Source organism: Pelophylax lessonae, assembly GCF_965119305.1.
Source record: "Pelophylax lessonae genome assembly, chromosome: 11".
NCBI lineage: Eukaryota > Metazoa > Chordata > Amphibia > Anura > Ranidae > Pelophylax > Pelophylax lessonae.
The window spans coordinates 114,419,863-114,434,392 of record NC_138778.1 but is presented as its reverse complement, the minus strand read 5'-3'; the positions used below and the strand labels follow the sequence as shown (position 1 = coordinate 114,434,392).

At 43.6% G+C, this 14,530-nt stretch overlaps 1 protein-coding gene across 1 annotated transcript; it reads left to right on the top strand.

Moving 5' to 3' along the window:
* Positions 1-3,645: 3,645 nt before the first annotated feature.
* Positions 3,646-12,614, top strand: LOC309567259 (dickkopf-related protein 3-like; the record flags this gene model as incomplete). The annotated part of the gene is made up of 4 exons (XM_082272641.1): positions 3,646-3,786; positions 6,922-7,096; positions 10,471-10,666; positions 12,557-12,614. 4 exons carry the CDS (start codon positions 3,646-3,648, stop codon positions 12,612-12,614), a joined length of 570 nt encoding a protein of 189 aa, XP_082128767.1.
* Positions 12,615-14,530: the final 1,916 nt, after the last annotated feature.

The window sequence follows — 14,530 nt, the reverse complement described above, 5'->3', positions numbered from 1 at the left end:
AATGTGAATACATTTTCATGCACAAAAAAATAACAATGGCATATAAGAAGCAAAAATCTGACATAGCCCAAAGTGGCTAAAGGAGTCTGGGGGGAGAGTGTACCCTCCAAAAAAAAAAAAAATGAGTGGGTAGTTAAAAAATTAAAAGATAATAAAATCAGAGTGTAGAGTACATAATAAGGAATAAAAAACCGTCCTCTGGAAACTGAACACTGGGAGTGCTGCTGCTCATAGGCTGGGGAAGCGCTGCAAACTATGTGGAACAAGACAAAAGAAAAAAAAAAGAGAGCGCACATTTCATAGTGCGGTACCATGAGAAAGATTTAATAATTAAAACCAATAAAATATTACATTCAGAAACAATATGAGAGGGGATGCGGTGGGAAGCAGGATGCTAGAGCTGATGTGACTCTTCGCCTTGGCCACAAGCTGGGGAGAAGAGATGGCTGCTGCTGCTGGGGATTGGTTTTCATTATTAAATCTTTCTCTGGGTACTGCACTATGAGATGTGCGCTCTCTTTTTTTTTTTTTTTTAGTCTTATTACTCATTTATTGCCCATGTAGTTTAACGGTTGCCTTTTTGTTGCCCAAATATTGTTACAATTTCCCATTTGTTGCAAACATATTATCTTGATTTGCTTTTTTGCCTAAGTATTTTACCAACAGTGGCGGCCCGTGCATAGGGGGCGCCAGGGCGCCGCCCCCCTAAAAAAAAGGAAGAAAAAAAAAAAAAGACAAAAAAAAACAATAAAGTTATGAAAAAAAAAATACAAAAAAAAACAATAAAGTTATGAAAAAAAAAAATCGGTTCCCGGAATCCCACCGCCGTCAGAAGGTAAGTAATTGAAGCCGACCTGTGCCATGCCTGTGCCATCACCTGTACCATCATCTGTGCCATGCCTGTGCCATCACCTGTGCCATGCCTATACCATCACCTGTGCCATGCCTGTACCATCACCTGTGCCATGCCTATACCATCACCTGTGCCATGCCTATACCATCACCTGTGCCATGCCTGTGCCATGCCTATACCATCACCTGTGCCATGCCTGTGCCATCACCTGTGCCATGCCTATGCCATCACCTGTACCATGCCTATACCATCACCTGTGCCATGCCTGTACCATCACCTGTGCCATGCCTGTACCCTCACCTGTGCCATGCCTGTACCATCACCTGTGCCATGCCTGTACCATCACCTGTGCCATGCCTGTACCATGACCTCAAAGTCACGCAATTTTTTTACCGCGTTTTTTGCCGTGAAGCAATACCTATTACATTTTTCTTTTTGCGCCCCCCCCCCCCCCCCCCCCCAAAAAAATTTTGAGCACCAGCCACCACTGTTTACCAATAGTCTATTTCTTGCCCACATATTTTTAGAATGACCCATTATTTGCTTGCCTTATGTCACGATTGCACATTTTTAGGTAGCGTATTATAACCTTTATCTCTTTGCTGTGTGCACTTTGCAATGTATAAAGATTGCAGATTTTTTGCCAGTGTTTTGTAATGATTGCATATTTATTGCACATGTATAGCAATGACTGCCTGTTTGCTGCCCACATTGTTTTGATTGCCTGTAGCTTCCTCCAAATGACTGATGGCCATGGATTACATATTTCTTTGTCATGTGTTGTATTAAGTGCCAGTTTTTGTTCATGTGTTGATCCTGATTGTTTTTTTTTCCTACCTGAGGATCACCACAATTGACCACTTAGTGCCCATTCACACTACTGCGACTTGTCAGGCGACTGGTGAACCTGACAAGTCGTGGTACATGCACTGCTACGGGAACCGTTCTAATAGGAGTGACTCAAGTCGCTCCGACTTAGAAAGTAGTTCCTGTACTACTTCGGGGTGACATCGGAGCGACTTGCATTGACATTCATTATATGAAGTCCGTGCAAGTGGCGCCGAAGTGGCGGTGCACGCGACTTCACGGGTCGCCCCCGAAGTCGTGCTGCGTTAGTGTGAACCGGCACTTACTGTCCTCATATTATTATAATTGCCCACATTTTGAAACAATTGCCCATTTGCTACCTGCATATTATTGTGATTGCCTGTTTGTTGTCGCTCTATTTGTATGACTGCATATTTGTTACATGTATGTTGTCATGAATGCCCATTTCTTGCCTGTTTATTGTCTCAGTTTCCTGTTTATCTAAGTAATGTAGCAATTACTCATTTGTTGCCCATGTATTGTACAGTTTGTCTATATGTTGCCCCAATATTGCAACTGCCTGCTTGTTGCTCATATGTTGTGAGAATTGCTTAATTCTTGCCCATGTATTTCTAGAATTACCATATTTTTGCCCACATTTTGTCTAGTCAGAGTTATTTTTTTAGAGGACCAAATTTAATCATCTCTAGGCCTTTCACTATCAAACAACGGCTCCATAATCCCCATGTTTTTCCACCCTGAACTACTTGCGCTACTGTTAAACCCTAACATTTGTCAAGGCATGCTTTTCACTTTGCTAGGGGTGCCCTAGGGGTCATCACAGTGCTTGGAAAGATACATGGCAAAGTTCTCCTCCTAAGTGCCGGTTCACACTACTCCGACTTGTCAGGTGACTTGGTCGTGCTCCATTCTGTACAATGGGAACCGTTCTAATAGGAGCGACTCAAGTCGCTCCAACTTAGAAAAAGGTTCCTGTACTAATTTTGGCCGAAGTCGGAGCGACTTGCATTGACTTCCATTATGTGAAGTCAGTGCAAGCCGCGCCGAAGTCGCGGTGCACGGCGACTTGTTCAAGTCGCCCCGAAGTCGTGTCGCCATAGTGTGAACCGACTCTAAATGTAACCCTTTCTATTTATTACTGTAGTGTAGTCAGGTTTCAAATACTGTACAGTGTGCCTCTTTATTACATTTCTAATCAGCAGAATGCTGCAGGAATGGTCAAAACAAACTGTGATGTCAGCACATAGAATATTCAGACCACGGCTCTTACACACAAGCTCCCCTGCAGGTGTTGGGGATCTGGCCCACTGCAACTCTGCTATATGCTGGCAGCACAGGGTTTTTGTTTTTTTCTTTTAGAAAAAGGTTACAAAAATTTGAAAAAATATTTATTACTGTAAATGCAGCCTGACTGCATTGCAATATTACATTTGGATGGCTCAATACGTAATTTGTCTTTTAAGCAAATTTTGCCTAAGCATGCCATATTTGGAAATTAGAGACTAGTTTTAGTGAAATTTCAGAGAAGGAAGAATAATTTTATAACAAGATCAGGTTTTGTATGGTCGTCCACCTTTCAGTTGAAAACAAATGAGAACTTGCATTTGCACTGCAATAAAATCCTGAGAGCATGATGTTAAGTGAGCCCACCGTGGCTTGTCTCAGCTTTTGTCCTGAATGTGCAAGCAGTACAGCAAATCCCCATTAATATGGGTGTGAGTGACGCTAATAAATCCCCTGCAGGTTGCTACGTAATTAGGTTTGTTTTACGGTATGTTAGGAGATTGTCTTGGGTTTTGGAAGGAGGGGGGGGTAATGGTTAGGTTAAGCTGATAAATACTGATTGCCCCATTAGGTTAGTAAACAGATAACAAATTGCATGGGGAGTGGGGGAGGACCCCACACCAAGTATATATATATGCAGAGAGCACTATCAGCTGTGTGTTCCATTGCATATTGTCACCATGAATCTACTGGGGTCTCTTCTGTTGTTACTTTTGCCTTCTGTGGATTGCTACATCTGGGCCTGGATGCTATCCATGCCTTATACCAACCCTGAAGATGCTGCTGGACTTGCAAGGGGCACAACCTCCAAAGTGACTACAGTAAGCAACCTTTCTTTTAATTTATCTCTGTACCTTGACTTAGAATATTTAAAATGTCACTCATTGCTAGAAAGACATAGAAAACATAGAAACATAGAATGTGTCGGCAGATAAGAACCATTTGGCCCATCTAGTCTGCCCAATATATCTGAATCCTATGAATAGTCCCTGGCCCTATCTTATATGAAGGATAGCCTTATGCCTATCCCATGCATGCTTAAACTCCTTCACTGTATTTGCAGCTACCACTTCTGCAGGAAGGTTATTCCATGCATCCACTACTCTCTCAGTAAAGTAATACTTCCTCATATTACTTTTAAACCTTTGCCCCTCTATTTTAAAACTGTGTCCTCTTGTGGTAGTTTTTCTTCTTTTAAATATGCTCTCCTCCTTTACCGAGTTGATTCCCTTTATGTATTTAAAAGTTTCTATCATATCCCCTCTGTCTCTTCTTTCTTCCAAGCTATACATGTTAAGGTCCTTTAACCTTTCCTGGTAAGTTTTTTCCTGCAATCCATGTACTAGTTTAGTAGCTCTTCTCTGAACTCTCTCTAGAGTATCTATATCCTTCTGGAGATATGGCCTCCAGTACTGCGCACAATATTCCAAGTGAGGTCTCACCAGTGTTCTGTACAATAAAAGACTATCTTTTATTTTGTTTTTTTGGGGACACTGAATGGGAATGTGAAGCTTACATAGTGTGCATTGAACCTTATGTTCTCATATTTGGTAAAAGCATAAGGACAGTAGCAGTCTTATTCAGTAAAGACTTCTTATTCTTGGGGGCTACATCTTTGTGCATCATTCATAATTCACCCAGTAAAGGTCTAACTAAAGAAAAATGAATTCTGATTTATTAAATAAAGGTTTTAATAAGGGTTATAATAAGGAAAATAAGGGTTTTTTTCCTTCAAGAATTACCACTTGAGAACTCCTTATTACATAAATCCATAAATAATGGTCTCTTGGTTTATTCAGAATGAGTGGTTGGTGAGCTTTATTGTATTTACATGATTTTCCTTTTTCTTTTCAATGGATAAGGATAGCATTAGGAATGTCTCACTGTATAAATAGGCATGCTGGCCTGTGCACCCATGCATGAATATACAAACATTTACATTCAGTCCATACTTGGTTACATATTTTTCCATTTCCAGAGACATAGACAATCAAACTTCATAGAAGTTCAGTATTGGAGGGGGCTGTGCAAACTTGCACACTAATTATATAATATATCAATGGGGCCTGCTATCCCCCAGCTGCCTTGAAGTGATTGTAAAGGCAGTACGTTTTTTAACTTAATGCATTCTATGCATTAAGATAAAAAGCCTTCTGTGTGCAGCAGCCCCCCTAATACTTACCTGAGGTCAATCTAGATCCAACGTTGTTGCAGGAGTGTCCCAGCTGCCCGGGACTCCCCTCCTCATCAAAGTTAGTCAGCCAATGAGGAGAGAAAGGTGGCAGGGCCAGGCCGCGGCTCCAGGTCTGAATGGACACAGAGAGCTGCAGCTCGGCTCAGGTGCCCCCATAGAAAACTTCTTGCTGTGGGGGTGCTCAACAGGAGGGAGGGCCAGGAGAACCGAAGGGGGATGCGAGAAGAGAAGAATCTGGGTTACTCTGTGTAAAACTACTGCACAGAGGAGGTGAGTATAAATCATGCTTGGTATTTTTAACGAAAAAAAAAAACAAGACTTTAGTATCACTTTAACAGCCCATTCAGACTGGCGTGGCACGACTTTGTGGGGCGACTTCGGCGCGACTTGCACGGACTTCATATAATTGAAGTCAATGCAAGTCGCCTCCAGGTCGCCCCAAAGTAGTACAGGACCCTTTTTCTAAGTGTGTCGCTCCTATTAGAACGGGTCCTGTACTACTCAATGGCGAGGGACCGACCGCGACTTGTCAGGCGACCAAGTCGCCTGACAAGTCGCGCTAGTCTGAATGGACTCTAAAGCTGACCATACATGGTTAAATTTAAAAAAAAAAAAAACGATACCTCCAATATACACAAAAGCGATGGAAGGAGGAATTCCCCCTGCAGGGATATTGTATTCTGAAAGCTGCAACACTGCTGTCAGAATATACTGATCAGTGGCTGCAGCTGATTGGCTGCAGTGGCTGATCAACAGAAACATTTCCAATAAGTCCCTTGAACAGAAGTCAATGGAAATTTCAATCAGTTCACACACTGAACAAAATTTGCACTGTTCTTGCTAGACCAGCCGTATTTTTATTACTTTATGTGAAAGGAGGGAGGTTGGTGTGAGCCACCAACTTAACCTGTGCAAATGAAAGTGATAAATTATATACTACTAAATGAAATGTGGATTTGTGTGTTTTGTGAAATTACTTTCAACCTTGTGAGCTGCAACATAAACGTGGTACACGTGGATAAATGCAAAAAATTATAACGTATGGCGCTCAACAAAAAAATTTTTGTTGAGCGCCATACCTTACAATTTTTTGCTTTTATTACTTTATGACCAGCTTTTAAGGAAGAAGTTTGGGTTTCCAAAAAAAAAAAAAATATATATATATATATATATATATATATATATATATATACAGTATATATATATATATATATATATATATATATATATATATATACTGTATGTATGTATGTATATATATATATATATATATATATATATATAATTTATTTTTTTAATTTGGAATAATTGTTAGAATAGAACAATTATTGTAATATTACATGTTGACCTTCACTGCATTACAGGTTTACTTGCTATGCAATATTTAGAAAAAGAGTTAGCACCAAATAAAATTAAAATATTTAATTATTATCTTAAAAAAATGTTTTTTAACTGTTAAATACTGTATACAATTGAAAGCATTTTGTTATACTTGTTAGGTAAGAGCAAAAAAAAAAAAATGTAGATCCTGCCAAAAATCTTGGGAGCTAAAAACTTCCTGCGCTTTCTACCTCTGCTGACTGTTATCAATTAGCATTGTTCCCAGTCCTTCCTATAGACTACAGAATGCCTCCCCCGTTTGCTATGCTGTTGTTTGTTCTTAGGTTTAATAGACTTAAATGTAATAGATTTAAATAGATAATCCTAAAGGAAAATATAACTAATGTAATGAAATGCCTCTAAACTTGTCTGTAACTTTTAGGTAAAGTGTGATCATGACCGTGGTTGTGGGCGTGGCTTGTTTTGTGACCAGCACTTTGGCTTATGTGTTGCACTACGCCATGAAGGCCAGTACTGCAGGAAGGATTCCCAATGTATCCGAGGCCTGGGATGCATGTATGGGCACTGCCAACGTATTATACCAGGAGGAAATGAAGGTAGGAGCAATCCCATTTTAGGTTATGAAATGTACAGATATAGCTTATATATTTCAAGATTACATATTCGCTAACTGGTTAATAACAGACACACACAAGAATCTCTTATGCTTTAATTTTCGGGGAAAACCTTCCTTCCTGATTCTATCCTGAAGCCCAAAGATAACTGGATATTATCTAGAGCAACATTCTACAAAGTTTTTTTTCCTATAAATTTAAACACCCATAAAATTGTAATATTTAAAATTATATTTAGAAACATATCCTGACTTTTATCAAAGCAGCCTACTGACTGGATAGAACTAGCTCCTGTGGGGCACAATTGCACATTTTTGGAGCCCTTAAGGCCCCTTTCACACAAAGTCGCTGCAAAATCGCGGTAAAATTGCGCGACTTTGAAGTGTGAAAGGGGCCTATCTAGGCTTATCTAGGCTCCCTCTTTTTTTTTTGGGGGGGGGGGGGGAGAGGGCATTCAGTTGAGCAGTGTTGTTAGCATACCCTGAATGCAACCTATTCAAGCGAATGGGACTTGCCGCAAAAACCCCGAGCCATATGCAAAGCATGTGGTTAAGAAGCGTTGGTACAGCATTTGTGGGGTTAAAACGGCAGTGAGAAGGCATAACATCGTTGCTTCACTACCTGTCAGAGGCCTCTAAAAAGCCATCTGAATATGGATTGCTTTTCAGAGGAGAGTCAGTTTAGACACAATTCTAAACTTAGCCCTACAGTAAAAAAACCCTTTGTATATGTGGAAGTTTTCATCTATAGGTGCAGAGAGTGCATTTGCATCTTTTGTGATGACCCTAGGTTCACATTATTGCTCTTCGTTATGCATGTAGGCCACCAATTCATTTGAATAGGCAGCCTTACCCACAGAAATGCAGACAAAAAAGTCTCTGACTGGTGCGCCACGCCAAGATGCATGGTTCTGCAGCACCATGCAGATTAGCATGTGCCAAAATGTGCCAAGTTTGTCAATGCGTGGAGATGCTAAAAGTCTGCTAGAGAGAGTCTGCTAAAAACAGCAGCAAACATGCCTGTGGGTCAGGAATCTGCACGATTTTGCGTGAATTCCCATCCTGCAATATTGTGGATTTAGTGTTAGGAGGAACTTCACCATATCTTAAAAATCACCAAAAAAGGCACTTTTAGATTTGTTTAGTAATGACATTCTACAAACAAACAGTTACAGGCTTTTTATTCTTTGCATACCTTATTTTTCCTTTCCTCCCTTTTGGCTAAGATTAAGTGTAGTATCTGTTCTTATCAGTTGGTATGGAACCTGATGGTTAGTATCGGTGGGGGCCGAAATGAACCAGGGCGCTCCGGAATTACCGGGGGACTGGGAAGTAAGCCACATCAGAGAAAGCCGGATGGGTCCATTGCCTTCTGATTTGAATGGGTCCGCCCCTGTCAGTTTGAAGGGAGCGGGAAAGCCGGTTTCGCCAGTTTTCCGGTTAGTACTGCTCCTGGATGTGATTGGTAAGGAATGGCGGATGGTGGTGGGGGGACCTTTCCTCCTGGGTTGAATCTGGCCTTGCAAAAGGCTTGTCCCCAGTTGAAGGCAGGTTCTCCCTAAGCTGTCTAAAATTCTGATGCCTCCTGATGGGATAGGGCTACATGGGGTCTGGCCGGGGGCCGAGATAGAGAAAGCCCGTGGTGTACGTGCCCCTGGGGTGGCAGCCCAGGGGTGCCTTAATTCTCACCGGTGAGGGGCAGCTCACCTGAGTTTTTCGGCACCTTGGTCACTGCACCATCACACTTTATCTGCACCTGCCTCTTGGGGTGGGCCTTTTGGCCAGCACCAGAGGAATTTTTTATTCCTGGCCGGGGGGCCTGCCAAGGTCTTGCACTTTGGCACTACCCAGCACTTCTCCACTTCCCCTTTCCCCACTCTGTTTTTTCTTTGTTTGTGTGTTCACGTTTGTCCCTTTTTGGTTGTACTGTCACTTGCACGACTTGTATGGCGTAGGTCCTCGGGCCTGCCCTGAAAGTCTTGGGAGGGGGTGGACATGGCCTTCTGGCTTAGTTCGCCTTCTCTCATGGGGTCTCCCTTCGGGGGAGCCCCACCTAGTACTTGGGGAGGGCTGTTTCGGCAGTCCCCCTAGAGAACGGGGTCTGCCTGGCTTTGGCTGGGTGGACCTAAGTGAGTACCTCAGTCCCCGTCAGGAGCTTCGCGCCCCGGGGGATCAGGGTATAGGCCCTTCCTCTTCAGAGGAGGGCCATACGTACGCCTTGTGCACTTTTTGTGTGTCACACGTTTGCGTGTGTGCACTTTTTTGTGCACCGGGTGTTAAGTCTTTTGAGTGTGTTTCACACACCACGGGCTTTAAAAAAAAAAAAAAAAAATTCCTTTCCTCCACATTCTACCCATAGTGGTCAATATCACAAGGGGCAGACTAATTCATTTCTGCCTGGAACTCTGGGTGCTTACTGAATTATGTGTCAGTTCACATCACCTGATGGGGAAGGCACTGGTGATGTAGCCTTTCCAGGATGCATATCTTAGGCCAGGGCTATGTCACCAGTACCTTTTTCAACAGGAAAAAGGAAAAAGACGCAGAAGGTTTTTTTTTTTTTTTTTTATCTTAATGCATTCTATGCATTAAGATAAAAAGCCTTCTGTGTGAAGCAGCCTCCCCAGCACCCCCTAATACTTACCTGAGCCCAATCTCTGTCCTGCAATGTCCACGTGTCCCTCGGCCATTCAGGACTCTCCCTCCAGATTGGCTGAGAAACAGCCGTGGTGCCATTGGCTCCTGCTGCTGTCAATCTGAGTCAGTTAGCTAAATAGGAGACAGAGGGGGCGGGGCTAAACCACATGAATGGACACACGGAGCTGCAGCTCGGCTCGGGTGCCCCCACAGAAAGCTGCTTGCTGTGGGGGCACTCAACAGGAAGGAGGGGCCAGGAGCAGGAACTAGGGACCCAGGATCCAGGCTGCCCTGTGGAAAACCAACTGCACAGAGGAGGTAAGTATAACATGTTTGTTATTTTTTTTTTTTAAATTAGACTTTACAATCACTTTAACTGATGAATGTAAAATAATTTTATATTAACATACAGAGCTGAGCTGCATGCTGATGTGATTTTTTTTTTTTTTTAATGAAAAGTACAACTAAAGGGGAACACCTTTCCACAGAGCTTACTGTATTCACCATTTATGTATTTGTATAAAATGGTTAAACTATTATCTTATTATTAATAATAGAATTTATATAGGGCCAGCCGTTTGCTCAGTGGGGTAGGGGGACAGTACAGGTACAATAACATTTAATACAAGAGGGATCAGACTCCCCATTTCTCAAGAGTGAAACTTAAGCATATATGTTTCTATTCTTATGCTCTCTATAATAAGTCACATCTTATGCCAGGTTCCCGATGCCGCCAAGATAAGGACTGTTCACCATCAATGTGCTGTGCAAGACACCATGGAGAAATGATCTGCAAACGCAAATTACCTGCTGGCAGCAAATGTTATGTCCCAGAAGGAGGTTTAGCATTTAGCATCAACCAATTATGCCCCTGTGAAGAAGGGTTGGTCTGCAGCTCCACACAGCCTCCACGAGAGTAAGTTACCATACTTTTATATAACTAGTTGTTTTATCATTCGCATTTACACAGTGTTTACTACTTGAAGACTAGGCCTTGGTTTATAACCGGTGAGAGCGGAAGTGACAAAATACTTGTTGATTCCGGTTTCTTAGACCATAGAGATGAGCGGGGCCATTCTGGCTCCTGATCAGCTCTATGGTCAGCTGGTTGGTTTGCCCAGTGGGACAGAAGACCCCGGGAAAGCGACAGAAGGCGGTGGGGTAGGGGGAAAGGGTGGAGGGTGGAGGGTGGCCCCCTCCTGTCGCTTGCTCTAAAAAAATAACAATACTGGGATGATCCCGTTGTAACCACTCACAAGCGAAACACAGGGCATATGAAAAAGGGCTGTGTTTACCTGCTTGGGGAAGCACAGATGTTCCGTGCCTCCCCATGCAGGCAGTACTGTTGATGTCAATTTGGACACAGCTGCTGCTCCCAATTTGACATCTGTGCGAGTGCACGGCCCCCGAATGCAGACAGTGTGTGTTCAGGACCATGGTTCCAGACCCGCACAGATGTCAGATTGGGAGTAGCACCTGTGCAGCCTCTGCATCCCAAAAAGGATTGCCTGCACGGGGATCCACGAGACACCTGTGCATCACTGTGAGGGCTAAAAGTAGTACAACCATGTGAAGGAAGCCTAAAAATAAGGATAAAACCTGATTGGTTGCCATGGACAATATCACTAGAAGAACCTCATTGTCTACCACAGTGTTTCTCAACTCCGGTCCTCAGGGCACACTAAGTGCCGGTTCACACTACGTCGCTCCGACTTAGGGTGCGACCTGTGAAGTCGCGTGCAGCGGGACTTCGGCGCGCCTTGCACGGACTTCATAAAATGAATGTCTATGCAAGTCTGGTCTGTTAGGCCCCTTTCACACACTCCGTCCGTTGGACGGAGTCCGTTTTTCTCAGCGTTTTTCGATCCGCCGATCCCCCGCTGAGCAGGAGGATGACAGCTGTGTCTCCGTGCTGTGTGCAGAGACACAGCTGTCAGTTCCCCATGCATCTCTATGGGGGAAATCGGATGGGAACGGACCGTCGGTCTGTTTTCATCCGATCCCATCTGATCCGAAAATAGGGTTTCCATCCGTCCAGATTTGACGGATCGGATGTCAGCGGACATGTCTCTGCTGACATCCGATGCCCCATAGGAATGCATGGGGGGACCGTTTAGATCCACCAAAAAAACTGACAGGAAGATCTGAACGGTCCGCCTGTGTGAAAGGGGCCTTAGTGTGCGCTGAGGACCGGAGTTGAGAAACACTGGTCTACCACTCAACAGTGAATTTTTCATGTTAAAAGTTTGTGCAATACTCTAACCCCCGGTTCACATTTGTGCGATTGCGGAGATGGCATGTAATTCGGAGCGCACTGCTCCTAAATTACATGCGATCTCATGTGCGGTGTGAATTTCAGCCATGCACTTTGTATGGCTGAATTCGCACCACATCCGCAATAAACACGCACATGAGGCTTTTTTTATCCGCAGCAGAATCGGATCGCATAGTGGTTCACACTAGTGCGATCCGTTTCTGTGCGAACTTGCAGATCGCACTGCGATATGCGATCGCAACTGGGGGTGTCGTTATCTTTTAATTGACACCCCCTGCGAATCGCATATGGCAGTGTGAACTTATATATTTGCAGCGTTCCCGCATCGCACAAATGTGAACCGGCTCTAAAATAAAAACTACATAACAAGATTTTTTTGTTCTTCTCTTTGTTTGAAAGTAAAGTCATTATTATTTCACATCGAATATACAATATATGTTTTTGTGCATCACTAACTGGTATAGAAATTTGTACTGCAAAAATAACAGCAACATGGCCTACTAACACCTCTCCTCATGTTTACTTCCGCAGGAAGGAATTCGTTTACAGTGCTAGTTCAGACTGGAAGTGTGCATCCCCTTCCCTGTGATGCCTCATTTAATGGCTCTTTCTTTAAGCCTTTGTAAATATCCTGTACATACAAATGATATAAATAAAGAGTTTTATTGTTTCTGGCTTGCCATTCTCATTTAAATTGCTCCTTGTTTTTTTTTTATTCAGGATTAGCAGGTAAAGTGATTTACATGTAAACACACATTATAGATAATCAATTGAAGGTGCTTATATACCATAATATTTAGTTGGTTGACTAAAGTTAAACCTAATACACACTAGTAGTTTTTTTTCGTACAACCTAGCAGGGTTGAAGGAAAAAAAAACCTGACAGCTCAGGAGGAGCTGCTGTACTAACTATACAATGTTAGTTCAGCGATCTCCCCTGCTGTACTGTTGTGTTCTGATAAGAGGACACCCTTGCCAGAACCTGCCAGTCAGCTCTCTCAGCTATCAGGAACCGGTCAGCAGATCTTTTTTAGTCATGCCCCTTGGACAGAAGGCTGGCTTCTGTCGGACCGACTGCTGTACACGCGGCTGAATGTTTTTACTGAGCCGGCCAATGCCGCCCAACATTCGGCCTCTGTGTACTAGGCTTAGGAGGCAGCTTGAAATTTAAAGCAGAACTAGACCTGAACAATTGTTAGAAAATACAAAGTCTCTACTGACAAAAAACTGTTTATCGCTTAGCAGTCATTTTCTTTGGTAAATACACCATGCAGGGAGTCGGTTGACAGACTTTGTAACTCCTGAGCATGCAGAGCTACACCCTCAGAGGCCAGTGTTTAACCACTTCAATACTGGGCACTTTCACCCCTTTCCTGCCCAAGCCAATTTTCAGCTTTTAGCACTGTTGCATTTTGAATGACAATTGCGCGGTCATGCAACACTGTACCTAAACCAAATTTATGTCATTTTCCTCCCACAAATAGAGCTTTCTTTTGGTGGTATTTGATCACCGAACGAAAGGTTTTTTCTTTTTTGCTAAACAAATAAAAAAAAGACCGAAAAGTTTGAAAAAAAAAATGTTTTTTTGTTTATGTTATACAATTTTGTAAATAAATAAGTTTTTTCCTGCACTGATGAGCACTGATGGGGTGGCACTGATAGGTAAAAATGATGGGCACTGATATGCGGCACTGATAGGTAGCACTGATATGCAGCATTGGTGGGCACTGATAGGCAGCACTGCTGGGCACTGATAGGCGGCATTGATGGGCACTGATAGGTGGCACTGATGGGCACTGATAGGCGGCACTAATGGGCACTGATAGGTGGCACTGGTGGGCACTGATAGGCGACACTGATTGGCACTGACGGGCAGCACTGATGGGCACTGATAGGCGGCACTGGTGGGCAATAATGGGCACTGGTGGGCGGCACTGATAGATGGCAATGATGGGCACTGGTGGGCAGCACTGATAGCTAGGGCACTGGTGGGCAGCACTGATGTGGAGGGCACTGGGGGGATCCCTGAGCCCTGATTGCCATCCCTTGTGACCATAGTGGGCATCCCTGGGGTCATGGGTGGGCATCCCTGGTGGTTCTAGTGGCACCCCCCCCCCCCGAGGGTCTGCACTGGTAATCAATGATCTGATTACCAGTGCCGACCCCCCCCCTGTCAGGGGAGCCGCCGATCGGCGCTCCTTTACTCGTGCCTGTCAGGTGCGTACTGAGGAAAGCCGATCAACCATGGGGGCGCGCAGAGCGCATTATCCTGCCAATGTCATATGACGTCCGGTCGGGATAATACAACCACATTCCCGCCGTCAATCTGCTATAGGGCGGACGGGAAGTGGTTAAAGGAGACGACAGGAGACCCAGAAGAGGTGGAGGAAGAGAAGGCAGTGGAAGAGCAAAGTCTGACAGCCTAGACCAGTCTTTCTCAACCTTTTCAACACAGAGGAACCCTTGAAATAAATTTCTGGTCTCAGGGAACACCTGCTAAAAATT